The sequence below is a fragment of the Cryptotermes secundus genome, unplaced genomic scaffold (genome assembly GCF_002891405.2).
Source record: "Cryptotermes secundus unplaced genomic scaffold, Csec_1.0 scaffold899, whole genome shotgun sequence".
NCBI lineage: Eukaryota > Metazoa > Arthropoda > Insecta > Blattodea > Kalotermitidae > Cryptotermes > Cryptotermes secundus.
In genome coordinates, this window is record NW_019731283.1 from 785,359 (window position 1) to 800,582 (window position 15,224).

Sequence of the window (15,224 nt, forward strand, 5' to 3'; positions counted from 1 at the left end):
TTTTTTTTTTTTGCATTTTTAAAATGGTACGGGAAATGTGTTTATGTACCTTGATCTGTTATAATTTACATCCTTGACTGAATTCAGTAACGAATTTTTTACCAACATGCACCCTTTTTAACATTCTGAGTAGACACAGCGATCACTATGAAGCATAGAGTATGAAGAGAAATTACTAAATTTCTTGGGTTGGATGAATAAAAATTACATTCACGGGTGATTTATTTTGTCTTATTCGGAATTATCATAATGGCATTGCGGAATTATCATGAGCACTAAGTATTACCTTCACTGCATAATAAATATTACGCCCCATGCACAAACAGTGTGACTGTCTTAACCTTTTCTCTCTTGCGGTAGTTTTACTGGTTAAAATCTATTCTTAGAAATGCTGTATGGTGTTACTTTAAAAATTAAAATTTTCCAATGTTATTATTTCATTTATCCTTAATATTGCGAAATTCTGGACAGTGCAATCGCTATAGCGACTGGTTATGGGCTGGCCGGCCGAAGGGACGGAATTCGAGTCCCTCTAGAGGTAAGATTTTTCTCCTCTTCACGTCGTCCAGACCGCTTCCGGGGCCCACCCAGCCTCTTATCCAATAAATTCCGGAGGCTGTTTCCCAAAGGCAAAGCGGCCAGGCCGTGAAGCTAACCATTCACCTCCAACTAATGTCGAGCTCAAGAATACATGGATCTATACATCCACACCCCATACACCTTCATGGCATAGTGCTTACTTAACTAACAACTGGGACAACTTTGTTGTTGGTGATTAGTTGATCTTCCCCAACCAGATTCATTTTAACAATGGACGAGCAACGTGAGCCGGGATAGCGTGGTCGGTATAGCGACTGACTACGGGCTGGACGACCGAGGGATCGGGGTTCGAGTCCCGGTAGGGTCAGAATTTTCTCCCCCTCGTGTTATCCAGACTAGCTCTGGGGTCCACCCAGCCTCCTATCCAATGGGTACTGGGGCCTGTTTCCCCGGGGTTAAAGCGGCAGGGGCGTGAAGCTGACCACTCACCTCCAGCTAGTACCGAGGTCAAGAAAATGTGGATCTATACATCCACTCCCCCATACACCTTCATGGCGTAGTGCTTAATTAGTTAAGCACAGGGACAACTTTACCTTTTCAATGGATGAGCAGTAAACAATAACGGTACGGTAGAATACTGTGGAAAATTCGAGGTCATCCAGACGTCTATCCACTGTGCCTTGTCATACAACCCAAATTACACATGAACCGTAAGCTCTGAAGTTGTAAACCCCAGACACGTTCCAGAGGAATTACAGAGCAAAGCAGAAGCTAGCTTGTGGTTGGGGAACTCAGTACATCACACTGCACTATTAAAATAATACGTACATGTTTAAAACTCATGACGACGGCACATGAAGCGCCACTGTAGCATGCCACTTGTTGTTGGTTTCTTCGCTTGAGCGCACATGACTCGCTGTTGTAATATTCGCTTCAGCTTTCAAGCAATATATTCATGTTTAGTTATTACAACCACTTGAAAGCACATCCTCAGTCTGCGTAGTGTATTCGTGACACTGCAGAAACTAAACTGAACACACATCACGTTGAAGAATATTGTCTTCTGGGATGCAACTCTCTGTAATCTGGGATATCACGTTCTTCCGGAGCGTTTGTGAAACTGTATACCAGACTACACGACGTCACATCCCAGGAGATAGTAACCTTCAGAGTCAACGCCGTGTATAAACCTGAAATCGTACATGTTACACTGTTGTGCACATGACTGGCTGCTCGAACACTTGGGTCGTGTAATTTCATTAACTCGAACACCAGTAACACATTTAAACGAAACGTGTGCAAACTCACTGGAACACGCATCATACGATTGTAGGATTCCCTCTCGCCGACACGCGACGTAATTTAACCTTTCATATAGCAACGGTAAATTCAGTCTGCCTTTACAGTCACTAACTTGACGTGTCACATGTAAAGTGGATTTACAGGTTCCCTTTGATTATCGATGTAAACAGCGGTCAATTCCCCAAACAACCTCAACGTACTGTGTAAATGATGCAAATAATGTAAATACGTAATTACTATATCCGAATATCAAATTTCTAGAAATGTGTCTTTTTCCGAGATAGGCGGTTTAGTGGGAAATCGAAGGCATGAGTCCCGGGTAACATGTATTTCTACACGAGTATCAGCGCCATTCCTTACACGTTGAAAGATTCTTTTAAATGTGTACTAACTTTACATCCATCAACACTGCCACTTCCGGCATAGTTCCGGTAGCAGACACACACTAAATTCACTTGAACTCAGGTACCCATATGGAAGATTGAAAATTTCATTTAAGTTCGCTTTTAAGAGTCAGTAAGAATTTTCTGTGTACTGTCCGTTACGAAGTACAGCAGTTCAGTTACACGCCACGTAGCACCAACTCACAAGCAACAGCGATAAATCACTTGAACACATTATGACGCAGCACTGCACTTGTTCGTAGTAGACTGAGAGATCTTGGCTCCTACTGGTCGGCATCGGTTTTGTTGTTATCTGACCACGCTACCACGAACCGGTTGGGCCGGCAAGCATCCCCCACGATACCTGTTCGTTTCGTAGTCCTCCGCTCTCTACCGGCGGCAGAGGAAGGCTTAGAACATGAAGCTGTGTGTCGACTCTCCACTACTCCACTCCGGCTTGGTACTGGTCCCTGGCATTAACTACATCGGACCCTTGTCTTATAAATAAAGGATTTACCGGGCCGCGGTCTCACAGAGGTTGAGAACCACTGGAATAGAAGAGCCTGCGGAAGGACAAAAGATTATTGTAAAGGAAATTATTACAGCGCAGGTTCAGGAATTCCTTCTTACCCGTGCAGCTGCTGAGATCGACATTTCCAGTGTCTTAAAGCACTGTAAATGACTCCGCTGAAAAGTGCTCTGGAACTAAGAAGAATGTACGCGTGTCTACCCACATTTTCAGCCTAGCGTGTAATGGAATTGCTTCTAATCATCTGATGATTCTCTTATATTTGAAATTCAATTAAGGAAGGCATTACTAGACACTCTTTCGATTACGATTGGCGTGAACCTGTGATTTGCCCGAAAATCTCTGATCATTGACCATATAATAGACTGGATCAGTTGATTAGGAATCTGCACTGGTTTAAACGCCCTGGTGTGGCATCTGTTTTTTAACCCCAGGTCTTGATACTGTTCATGAGATCCTGGTATTCACTTTATAGAAGGCTGGGTAGGCCCCGGAGCAGGCCTGGACCTTGAGGGGGAGATTAAAATATCTCGTCCATACCGGAAATCAAACCTACACCTCGGCCGTCCAGCCTGTAGCCTTGTCATTGTACCCACTGATCTATCCCGGCTCCTGATTTGTACTTGAAACAAATGAACATCAAGAATTTGAGTGTAATGTAAAACTAGAAAGGAAACAAAGTTTTGAAACTTTGGGATCTTACGCCGTGTAGTTTGGTACAAAATACACGGCGTCACATCCAAGAATGTAATTTCGATACCACCGTGAGAATTTCAAACATTACAAGGATATTTTAAAAAAAACACATATAGGTCTGTTCTACTGGAATGTGTATTTTGAACCTTGCTGTACGGATGCTGGAATTAGAATTCAGCACAAGACGGGTAAGTTTCCAGTGGAGCTGTCCAATATATTCTCATTCTAGACTCTGAGCTACTAGAAGACCAACCCATAGCTCAGGCTGTTAGTCACCGGGTTCCCACCGCTGTGGCCCGCGTTTGATCAGGTCAGGCCACATGGAATTGGTGGTGAACAAAGTGGCACTGGAGCAAATTTTCTCCGAGTACTTCCATTTCCCCTGTCAATTCTCATTCCACTGACTGCTCCACATTTAGCTTCATCTATCATCCGGGACCGGTACAATTGGTCAAATAGTGGCCGAGGTACAAGGTGGACTCTGACTCAGAAGGAAAATCGTGGCAGGAAGTAAAAGTTGAGGTAAAGTTGCCGCTACTATGCCATGAAGACGTAGGGGGACTGAAGGTATAGCTCAGTCTGTGTTTACCTAGGCAGTCGCCTTCACGCCTGGGCCGCGTTGCCCTCGGGGAAAGATCCCCGGTATTCCATGGATAGGCCATGGGTGGGCCCGAGAAAAAGAACTCTCTTGCCCCTGCCGAGAATCGAACCCCGGTCGTCCAGCCCGTAGCTCGTTGTTATATCGACTGATCTATCCCGGCTTCCAGAAAGCAACAAGTACTTGGGATAATATGCCAGCACGGACGGAGAAATTAATGGCTAGGTGAAGTGAAAACAGCGTAGATTGCGTACTCGTGTAAATCCATGCCCTAGCACCTACAGCCCACAGGTAATGTTTTGGCAGACTGTTGAAGATTCACTCTTGACGCCTTCTTTCATCGCTATAGGCAACACAGCTTCGAAGTTAAGGGTGGTGACGAACTGTGAATTGTAAAGCTGCCAAAACTTACTTTAAAACAGAAGAGTTCTATCTTCTGGGATATTATGCAGTGTAGTCTGTTGAAAATCAACCGACGTTTCGGAGGAACATGTCTGCATTTTGTGCATGAAAGAATAAGCCAAAAAAAAAACAGCGTGAAGCAGGTAGCATTGGTTGACTTATTCTTCGACTCTATAAAGATTGCGGCGACATGTTCCTCCGAAACATCGATTTACTTTCAACGGACTACATGGCAATATATCCCAGGAGATAGAAGTGTTCATAAACATTACTGTGATAACCTCAAATCCTACATATTTTAAGACAGATGTGAGTTGCTAATGGCTATGCATTCGTGTGAAGAGACTGAAGAAAACCATGAGACACCAGATAGGAAAACCCGTCTCCGGACCAAGACTGGAGATCGGAACTCCCCAATTACGACGCTGGCAATCTGCAAGTCACTTGACGTCCTTACCTCTCAACTGTGAAGGATCAAAAAGCGGACGGCAGCTGCAAGTGAAAGTTGCAGGCTCCAGAGATTGCGCAACCAATGTCAGGAGCACTGCCGATTTTATAAATAGAGAGAGACACCTGGCTGGAGCTGGTAGTCGCACCTTGGCCATCAGCATGCAGATGGCATGTGTTTTCGTGGTGTTGGCAGCTCTGAGCGGGGGAGTCCGTTCCTATGACGACCTGCCGCAGGTGACTGTAGTGCAGGGCGCACTGCGGGGGCTCTACCTCACTTCTAGGAAAGGTCGACAATTCGTCGGCTTCCAAGGGGTGCCTTATGCGAAACCTCCCCTGGGGGAGATGCGGTTTAAGGTGAGTCGCATACAAATAATCCAACCCCCTGCCTTATCACGTTCTAACGGTGTAGTTCATTATTGTTTCAAGATTTATTTGACTGGTTGATTATTGGGTTTTTTCATGACGCTTGTTCAAGTGCACAGGTTATATAGCGTCGAATTGTGGGCTGATGAACAATTGGAATGGATATAGAAGGAAGCGGCCTTGCTCTGTTTCAAGGCGTTGTCCCAGAAATGACGACACTGTGCAAATTGCATTTTACCAGAAAGTGGATTGGAGAGGCCCCACTGGGACCAATAATTGCACAGGTTTCACGGAGCCGTTTGAGAAATGACGAGGTTAGCATATATCACGACTTGAAGTGGATATACAGAAATGAAGGTCGAAACCTATTTTCATTTAATGACCCAACATTTTCTTAGAAGATGTGAGGAAAAAACAAGGAAAACGGGTGAGACTAGTTAGTATCTAACTGGTAATATACCAATGAAAGTGAAGAAATTGTCATGCTCAAGCACAGTCCTATAGAGGCATTATGGTGTGGAGGAAAAATGTCCACATAATCTTAACCTCAGCAGTATATGGAGTTTTGTGGTCAGCTTTGTGGTTCCCATTGTCTTTACTTCCAAGAATGAAGAGTCAGCACTTAAATACCCAGTGCACAGGAGGTTGGGTGGGTGCCAGAACTGTTCTGCACCCGACGCTGGAGAAGAAATATCTAGTGCCCCCGGCTGAAATCGAACCAGTCACTTTACTGACAACTGTTATGGTTCAATTCCAATAACCATCTTCTCCTTCAAGAGCTAGGCCCTCTGGCCTTGTCATCTCGTCTTGAATCTTCTTTTATATGTTCATTTCCAATTTGTAATTTAATTGTGTATTTGGGGAGCTATTTTCATATGTAAGATTTGAGGTTTTCACGGCGGTGACTATGAAGAGTGCCGTCTTCTGGGATGCAGCCACCTGCTCACGCTGGTTCAACGCTCGCAGAATTTTTGCACTGAAGACGGAGGCGATACGTTGCTCCGAAACGTCGGTTAACACAATATCTACACGGCGCCACATTCATAAGACGGCATTATTCTGTTTTCATCTATTCTTAAAATGAGTTCATCTGATTTATACCTGCTTCACGCTGGGTTCTTGAGTGCTTTATTCTTGAAACATGCAAATTGAGGCTACATGTTCCTCCGAAACGTCTGCTGATTTACCTGCTTCACGCTGGCTTCTTGAGTGCATTATTCTTGAAACATGAAAATGGAGGCTACATGTTCCTATGAAACGTCTGCTGATTTACCTGTTTCACGCTGGCTTCTTGAGTGACGTTTTCTTGAAAACTGCAAATGGAGGCTACATGTTCCTCCGAAACGTCTGCTGATTTTCCGCAGGGCTGTACGACCTTATATCCCAGAAGATATAATTCTTTATAACCACCGCTGTAAGGACCCTAAATCCTACAATCCATCAATAGTTTGTTTTTCTATTTCCTCAGTCAAATTGCTGATAATTAAATGGTCCCGTATTTTTAAAATCTTGAAGTGTAAAAGGATAAATCTAGCCACTTAATTTCAGCTAACTCGATCTTTCTTGTATCTGACCAATCCGTAGTTCTGTTTTCATAACTGTAATTCGATGTAGACACTTCCATCCCGTAATACAACTCCGAGTCATGTGCTTTTTAGTGAATTCTGTTTCATGGATCTTCTTTTCGCTCCACACGTTCTCTGGAACCCGTCATGCTCGATGCTTAAATCCTGTTGTACGCTCCGTGGTTGTTAAACACGTCCAGGAAAATGGATGCTAACGTTTTGACGTTTAATCTAAATTCATTGTCTTTGTGAGCGCTGTTACTTCTCAATTGTAGATACTCAGATAACATGAAAAAAATTTTTACGACATTTCATTGGGATTAGAGGGACGACTGTAACGATGCAGAACTGGTCGCTTTGAAGAGACCTCATGAGAATGTGTTTGAACAGGCATGAGAGTAGGAGAAGAACGCTTGTCAGAGTAGCCAACATTTGAACACGTTACGTAGCTGTCAAAGACGCATCTGCTGTCGAACTGTCAGATTAATCAACTAACTAATTAGCAGACTAGTTATATAAGATGCAACACTGTTAACACGAAATTCTGATGTTCAACACAAGCTGGAACCAATTTGATCCAGTCCACTTACGTTTATATTTTATTAATTTCTCGATCTGTTTGACAGCATTTTTAATGTCGCAGGTTGTATTTCTCTTTTTCCTCTCCTCTTGCTCCCACTTTGGAGCACTGGGCTGATTTCTCAGTTTCATGTTTACAGACGGTAGGACTCCTTGGACGGGTTATCAGCTCGTCGCAAGGCCTCTACCTAAACACAGGACAACAGAAACGCAGAATAAGCATGTGCCTTGTGTGGGATTCGAACCCACGATCCCGACTTCCGAGCGAGCGAAGGCAGTCCATGCATATGTTGTGATGCTCGTAAAAATTTGAACGAAGTTCTTTAAATAGCGTTAAAGAACGGTGATACTGTCCCAGAACCTTCCAGGTTTGACTGAGGATGACGTAAAACCTCAGTCACTAGCTGTAATCTTGGCCGACATCCGAGCATCGAATGAGATGGAATTATGATTTTGCATGATTAGTAGGTGATTTATATGGAATCGGTCGTGGTCTGCTTGAAACTACAATATTACCGTCCTGTCCCAGCGTTCGCTTCGAGCACTGATTATGTTATATTCAGACATACATAGATTATATGGCTACTTAGATACACATAACGTGTTAGCTGCAGTATTAAAGGTGAAAGTATGGACGCCGATATCACGTAATCCTCCTATCATGTGAGCCTATTATCACGTAATCCTTTTATCACATGAGTCTTCTGTCATATAAGCCTGCCATCACGTAAGTTTGTCATCACGTGATGCCGCTATTGAATTCCTTCCGAAGGCGTTCGCCATAGCGATGTGTTGTCTAATATTCATTGTCCTTCCATCGTATTCTTGGTCTTCAAAGTATTCGCTTTCCTCGAGCTATATTCTGACAATTCCAGCACACAATTTTGTTAGTCTGACATGTCAAGCCTCTCCTGACTTCTTCAACTTAAGTTTGTCCTCCTTAAGCACCAGGCGAAGTTATTTGATAGGCATGTACAACGAAGTTCCTCATTAGGCGATTTGTTCTACGACCCGCTTAGTCTCCTGTTTTGGGTCCCAATATATCTGTTAGTGGATCTATACGTCCACTTCCCCATAAGCCTTCATGGCGTAGTGCTTAATTTTTAAGCACATGGACAACTTTACTTTTACCTTTTACGTTTTTGGATCCTCGCAGTTTTTGTTCATTGACTACAGTCAAGCAGATCCTTATGACAGAACACAAGACATCCTCACAACATATTTCTGAACGGTGCCCTACTCTCTACCTTCCTCGTATTACTTATCTTGTAGATGATAGATCAGTTATCATTAGCCTTTCAGAACGGCCCCCTCTTACGTTATCTCTTTTATCTTTTTATTCTATTCTACCATTACGAAACCAGAGTCAAGTGCAGAAGTGGCTCACCCAACCGACACTGCTTTTTCCTCAGTGCTGTTCACATTTTCTTGACGCATGGAGATGGTTTGTGCATTCACATATGCACTGGATCCGTGGTGGTGTGGGGCTGGTATTGAACTGCTTGCAATAAGTAAGGCAGGAAGTAATGAGTTACATTTCTGCACGTCTGATCATAGCCTTCATTTCAAGGGCAATCGGCATTTCAAGTGACGTTAATTTGAACAGGTTGTTTTTATGTTCCTCTATTATGTTACAAGCCTTGTGTTTTCCTCTGCAGTGGATTATAAATACTCAGGTTCCGCCGTGGAATTCAGCAAAGCAACGGAACGAAAAAGGCGCGAGTTCTTGAATTCCTTTCCATTCGGACAGCAGTGTCTGATGTAAACCTTACTGTATTTATTTACTTGTTCATTTAATGATACTAAACCAATTCCTGAGGCAACACAGCGTCGAATGATAAGTGGATTGAGAGACTTCATGTTTCGCGGCTGTTACTATGAAGATTGATTTCTTCTGGCATAACACGTCTTGGTCTACGTTTCGAAAGAACCAACTGTCTCCATTGCCAAGCAAGATAAAATAAATAATGTTTTCATAGACATTTAATATTTTCAGTGTTATGAATATAACTAAAATAAAACTAAACTCCATGCAGTTCAGTCCTTGAGAAGTCTCCAGTTTCTCAGCTACTCAAGAATTTCCCAACATTTTATGTTACTTGGAGGTATATTTCCTTATTCAAAAGACCCCTTTACTGTATCCTGAGACAAATCAATTGAGTCATCTTATCCTATTTCTCTAAGATCCATTTTAATATTATTGTCCCACGTACGTCTAGGTCTTCCTACTTTCCTTTTGAATTTCTTACCAAAAGCCTGAATGTATTCCTCTTCTCCCTCATGGTGCTAAATTCCCTGCCCATCTCATCCACCTTGACCTGATCGTTCTAATTATATCAGGTGAAAGATACAAATTACGAAACTCATAATGTAATTTTTTTTTCAACCTCTCAATATTCTCCTCGGTACCGTGTCCTCAAACGCCCTCAGTCTGGCTGCAGACATGATTGTTCAGATAAACTGAACTTGCCTTTACTTGTGATCTCTCCCGCGCATTCCCTTACGGAAAGAAATGAATGCAGTGTGAGTGGGAGGAAACCGCTGCAACTCGCGGATAACCTTCGCTGCCAAGGAGACGGTGTGAAAAGTAATTGTACGGTCAGTGACTGTGTCTACAGACGCAGGTTACGTCAGGATTAAACCGGTATGGAACACTGACTGTTGGCAACCCTGTATCGGTGCCAACTCTGACGATAATATTGCACATTACCAACTTTCTCTCTGCAGTCACTTCCGCATTATTAATTTATTTGCGGTTTAATTGGAAGCAGATCGAAAGCTCATATTACGATAACGTTGAGTGATTGGATGATCAGGGAGTAATGAATTGGAACGGATGTTGAAGGAAGTAGTAGTAGCCTAATTGGAGGTGCTATCCATGGGATGTGCCTGGATAAAACCAAGAAGAATCATAGTAAAATTATTGTGTTTTAAAACATTATCCATCATCTCTTTTTATATATTTATTTAAGAACAACGTTTCGGAGACTAGATTCTGTTTCCGTCTTCAGGTGAAACCTACTCAGCTGGGCCCAATCGATAGATCTAGTACCTATCTCCATAGATCCGGACACAGGGACTAGCTCTATCGATTGGGCCTAAGTAGATTTTTACCTGAAAACAGACAGAATCCAATCTCCGAATCCTTGTGCTTTAAAATTAAAAACAGGACGATGGATGATGTTCAAAATCACAATAATTTGATTAATATACCAACAACTACCGGCAGAGTTAGCACCACCTGCAACAAGCGCGTGTAACCCTCCATCGGCGCACTGTGTTATCATAAAATTATGCAGCATCATTATGATTTCAGTGTACAGAGTGACTAGTCACGGCATTCAGACTGTAATATCCAGTGCAGCGGTGAACACAGAGATATGAAGACAGATACCGTCAATGTCGGACCATAGCCTGTCAGACGTATTTCACGACATTCTTCTAGCTTTCTGGCGAATGTACGAACAGTACGTTTCAATGGAACACAAATACAGTATTTTCCATTGTCTCTGACGATTAACGTCTCCATAAACCGGTTAACAAAAAATGTGCTCTTAACACTACAGAAACACAGAAGTAGCTACGTGGACCCGCAGCTATGCAGTGAAACCTCACCAATTTGGAATTCCCGATAATTCGGAAAACGACCTTCATGATCACATTGCCGCGATCAGCAATCTCAAACTGCCACGTGATGATTAATGCATGTAGACCTGACGTCAAACATCAAGGCCGTTTTAACAGAGATTTAAAGTCAAAGCATTCTAGATCTACAAAATCGGCCGGGAGAGAACAGATACGCGGAGAGCTAACCTAAAAGTTTCTATGTTTACATGAACAGTTGGTGTTAGTCTTTTATTATGCCTACTTTATATTTTCCTTTCAATGTTTTAATAGTGTATTTTCCGTCTGTTAAAATGAGTGATAAAGGGAAACATAAGTCTCTAACCCTTCGAGAAACATGGAAGTTTTACATAAATTTGATCATGATGCTTCTATTCAAAGTCTAATGAATCAGTATGGTGTAAGTAGGTCAACCTTATATGATATTAAATAAACCATAAACGAAAATTGGAATTTGTGGTAAGACAGGATGATCCATGTAATGAACAAGATAAACAGCGGAAAAGGACAACTGGACAAAAGCAGAATAAAACTGGTGAGGCTATTTACCAGTCCTACAAGCAATAACGTTTGGCCGGCGTCCTCGTAAAAGGAATGAAGTTGCAGGCTACCGTAGAGAGGCTTACTCAGAGACTTGGAGAGACCGATTTCAAAGCTAGCACAGGTTAGCGTTTTAGATTCCGTAATAAAAAGGTAAAGTTATCCCTGTAACAGGCCGTGAAGGCCCATAGGGTTGTGAGACGCCGAGGCTCCGACATTTTCTAGACAATCGGCTCAAAGATGGCGGAGACGGGCTTACTTTTGAAGGCTGTTCCAGGGAATACTCAAGCCAGCAAAAAGGGCAGTTCAGTTCGTGGTAGGAAGCTAAACACAGAACGTTTAACAGCATTTTTGTGTGCCAATGCAGACGAATCTCATCATCTAGGTCAGCTAAACCACGGCCATTGAGGCACATCATAAATGCCATTTATATGTTCAATAATAATGCATAGGCAACACAAGAATTATTTGCTGACTGGTTTCAAGACCATTTTATACTTGAGGTTGAGACACACCGGATATATGAAATTAAACATGAACCTAAAAGCACGAAAGCCTTGCTACTACTGGACAACGCTCATGATCAGCCCTCAACTGATTCGCTGAAAAGCAAGAATGGGAAAAAATTAAATGTGTTTTTCTCCCGCCAAACACTTCCTCCCTTATCACTTCCTCCCTTATCCAGCCGAGGCTGGGTGGGGTAATTCTTACCTACAATCGCTTGTACAGGCGCAAACAGCTGGATGAATACTATGTGTTGCTTAAAGATGAAAATGAAGGGATTTTTGATGATGATATCAAAGAAGACAGCGGGGGGCAAAAAAACACTAACGAAACTGAAAGAATACAACACAAAAAGTGTAATTAACAACTGGGTCAGCAGCTGGTGTGAAATTAAAACAAAAACCGCATGGAGCGAACTCATTAGCAATGAAGAACAGGAGTATGATCTGGGAGGCTTAGAAGATGATGTTCATGGAGCGCGTGGAGCTCACCCGAGCGATGTTCGTGTCTGGCTGACTAAGGATGAGGAGGACTTCGGGTACCAAAATCTCGCCGAAGAAGAAACTGAACAAGCTGAAGAGGACTGTTTAAGTGAAGAGGATGAGGAAGATAACAAGAAAGAAGAAACATGTACAAAGTTCAAATTTTCAGAAGTGAAACAGAATTTCGACTCTATCGTCAAATTAGTGGGCTCTAACCCACAATACAACTAATATTACAAAATTTTGAGGGAAATGAGGCAAGATGTAGTAAAAGAGCAGTACAAAAGAGGAACACAAACCAAAATGAGTTAATTTTTTCAACAATCTCAATAATCCTAAGTAATAAGGTAAGGTAAAGCCGTCCCTGTGCTTAACTAATTAAGCACCACGCCATGAAGGCATATAGGGAGTGGATGTTTAAACCCACATTTTCTTGACCTCGGCACTAGCTGGAGGTGAGTGGTCGCTTTCACGCCCCTGCCGCTTTAACCCCGGGGAAAGAGCCATCGGTACCCATTGGATAGGAGGCTGGGTGGGTCCCAGAGCCGGTGTGGACAACGTAGAGAAGAGAAAATTCTTGCCCTCACTGAGACTCGAACTCCGACCCCTCTGTCGTCCAGCCCATAGCCAGTCGTTATACCGGCTCTCAATACTAAGTCATTTATTTTGTGACATGCAATCTAAGTTTAAAAATAAAGTTATATTTCATAAAAGACACATGAAGTCCATTTTATAACTTCCCACAAAATATTTTCAGAAGAACTTTTATAATTCGGGTTTTCATTAATTTGGATAAGGGTTCGCTCCCAGTTAGTCCGGATTAATAACCAGTTTCTGAAGATGGCACCTTGGAAGTTTCGGATCGCATTGTAAGTGAATACACTTGCCCTGAAGGACGGAGCCAAGAACTGGGAGTTCATTATGATACAAGCATACACCAGAAGATGTGCTGATATCTCTTTATGCCCGTGTGACATCCGGTTGTTTGTTTCAGAGTCCAGAGCCCCCGGAGTCATGGGTCGGAGTGCGAGAAGCGACGCAATATGCCCCCATATGCACCCAGAGGAGCATCTTCGCCAAGCAGGTGGAGGTGGCGGGGTCAGAGGATTGCCTGTATCTGAATGTCTTTACACCGCAGGTAGGTGTTGAGCAGTGAATCGGATATTTGTTCTCCTGGAACAGTATTTTCCTGGTTTTACCCAGTCTTTCAAGGGGCATATCGGAATAGAGCTGTACATTTATGTATGCCTCTATGGTCTGCTTTCGTATCCTTACCTATTCACTACTCCTGTTCTTCCATCTCATTCGATGTTGTTTCATCTATGAAGCTGAGACAGTGACGTTAAAGATCCGACGAATATAATTGTAAACAAGAGACCCTTCCTGATGGTTTTCGTGTCTTTCCTCAGTACCTCCAGACTGATGCCGGTATAATCCCTGTAACTCTGACACTTATTTCCCTTTTCAAGTCGTTATTTTACCTTTTCGGCATTGTGTCATTTGAGATACTGACATCGCTGTTAAATAAACTGTAAACAAATAATACATACATAAATAAGATCCTGCCTTCTCGTAAACCTATACCAATGTACGTATACTGGAGAACTCATTGCATTCTCTTGTTACTATATGCCTAGGGCCGCGCCCTAGCTCAAACGGTTAGTCGCTCGCTTCCCACCGCGGCGGCCCGGGTTCGATCCCGGGTCTTGTCAAGTGGGATATGTGGTTGACAAAGTGGGGCTGGGGCAGGTTTTCTCCGAGTACTTCGGTTTCCCCTGCCAATCTTTATTCCACCAATTGCTCCACAATCACCCTCACCTATCATCTGGGGCTGGTACAATAGGCCAGAAGTGGCCGCAGTACAAGGGACTTAGTTCCGACCCCACTAGCATAAAATATACTATATGTCTATTAGTTTTAATTAAAATATTTGACATAGTTCTGTGTTGTGTACGGATTCTTCGTCTGTTACATTACCACCGCATACTGGCAGCGGTGGGAATGAACTACAATTTGACCTGAGCTCAACACAAAAGTTGACAAACAGTTCAGAAGAATAAACTCACATTCAACTCAAGTCGTAAGTTGCTTGCTTGTGTTACAAAATTCGTCAATTCTAATCTAAATGAGTTATGCACAAGTGATTCCTGAATTGTGTGATGATAAAAGGGACACTGGACGACCTGTGAAACGGAGGAAATACTAATTATTGTTAATTGTGTTCTTGGATTATTATATCGTTTGGTTCTGGGACAGTCCGACGTTTCGGGGGTACGTGCTGCCTCTATCTTCGGGGTCGAAAGTTCTTTAACATTTGTAATTAATCATTGGTAAAGATTAAAATCAGGAATATCACTTGAAATATGTTGTTTCTGTTTGGCTTAAGAAAGTGATGAACATTTTTTCCTCAAATCTTTGAGAAATGTGATTTTGTAAAGAGTAAACATCTGTTTGGGCCAGGCGTGAACATCACAAAAACAATTCCAAACCCACCAGTCACCCCTGTATTTGTATAATATCGGTGTGTCTTGAGCATACTCAGATAAACTGTTCGGTTCACACAGGGGGAAAAAAGGAACGGCGTTTGTGGGGGTGGAGTCCAACTGGGTCCACTCGGCACGGCGGCCAGTGATTGGCCTATTGTACCTGCCCCCGGGGGATTATGAT

At 42.8% G+C, this 15,224-nt stretch overlaps 1 protein-coding gene across 1 annotated transcript in view; it reads left to right on the plus strand.

The window, feature by feature from the left end:
• The first annotated feature begins 4,808 nt into the window (after positions 1 to 4,808).
• The window catches only part of LOC111866922 (venom carboxylesterase-6), a 20,543-nt gene continuing 10,127 nt past the window's right edge, over positions 4,809 to 15,224 (plus strand). The window contains exons 1-2 of the mRNA XM_023856291.2: positions 4,809 to 5,254; positions 13,552 to 13,695. Of these exons, the coding sequence (XP_023712059.1) occupies positions 5,060 to 5,254; positions 13,552 to 13,695 (339 nt within the window). The 5' untranslated portion in view covers positions 4,809 to 5,059. The remainder of the gene's footprint in view (positions 5,255 to 13,551; positions 13,696 to 15,224) is intronic.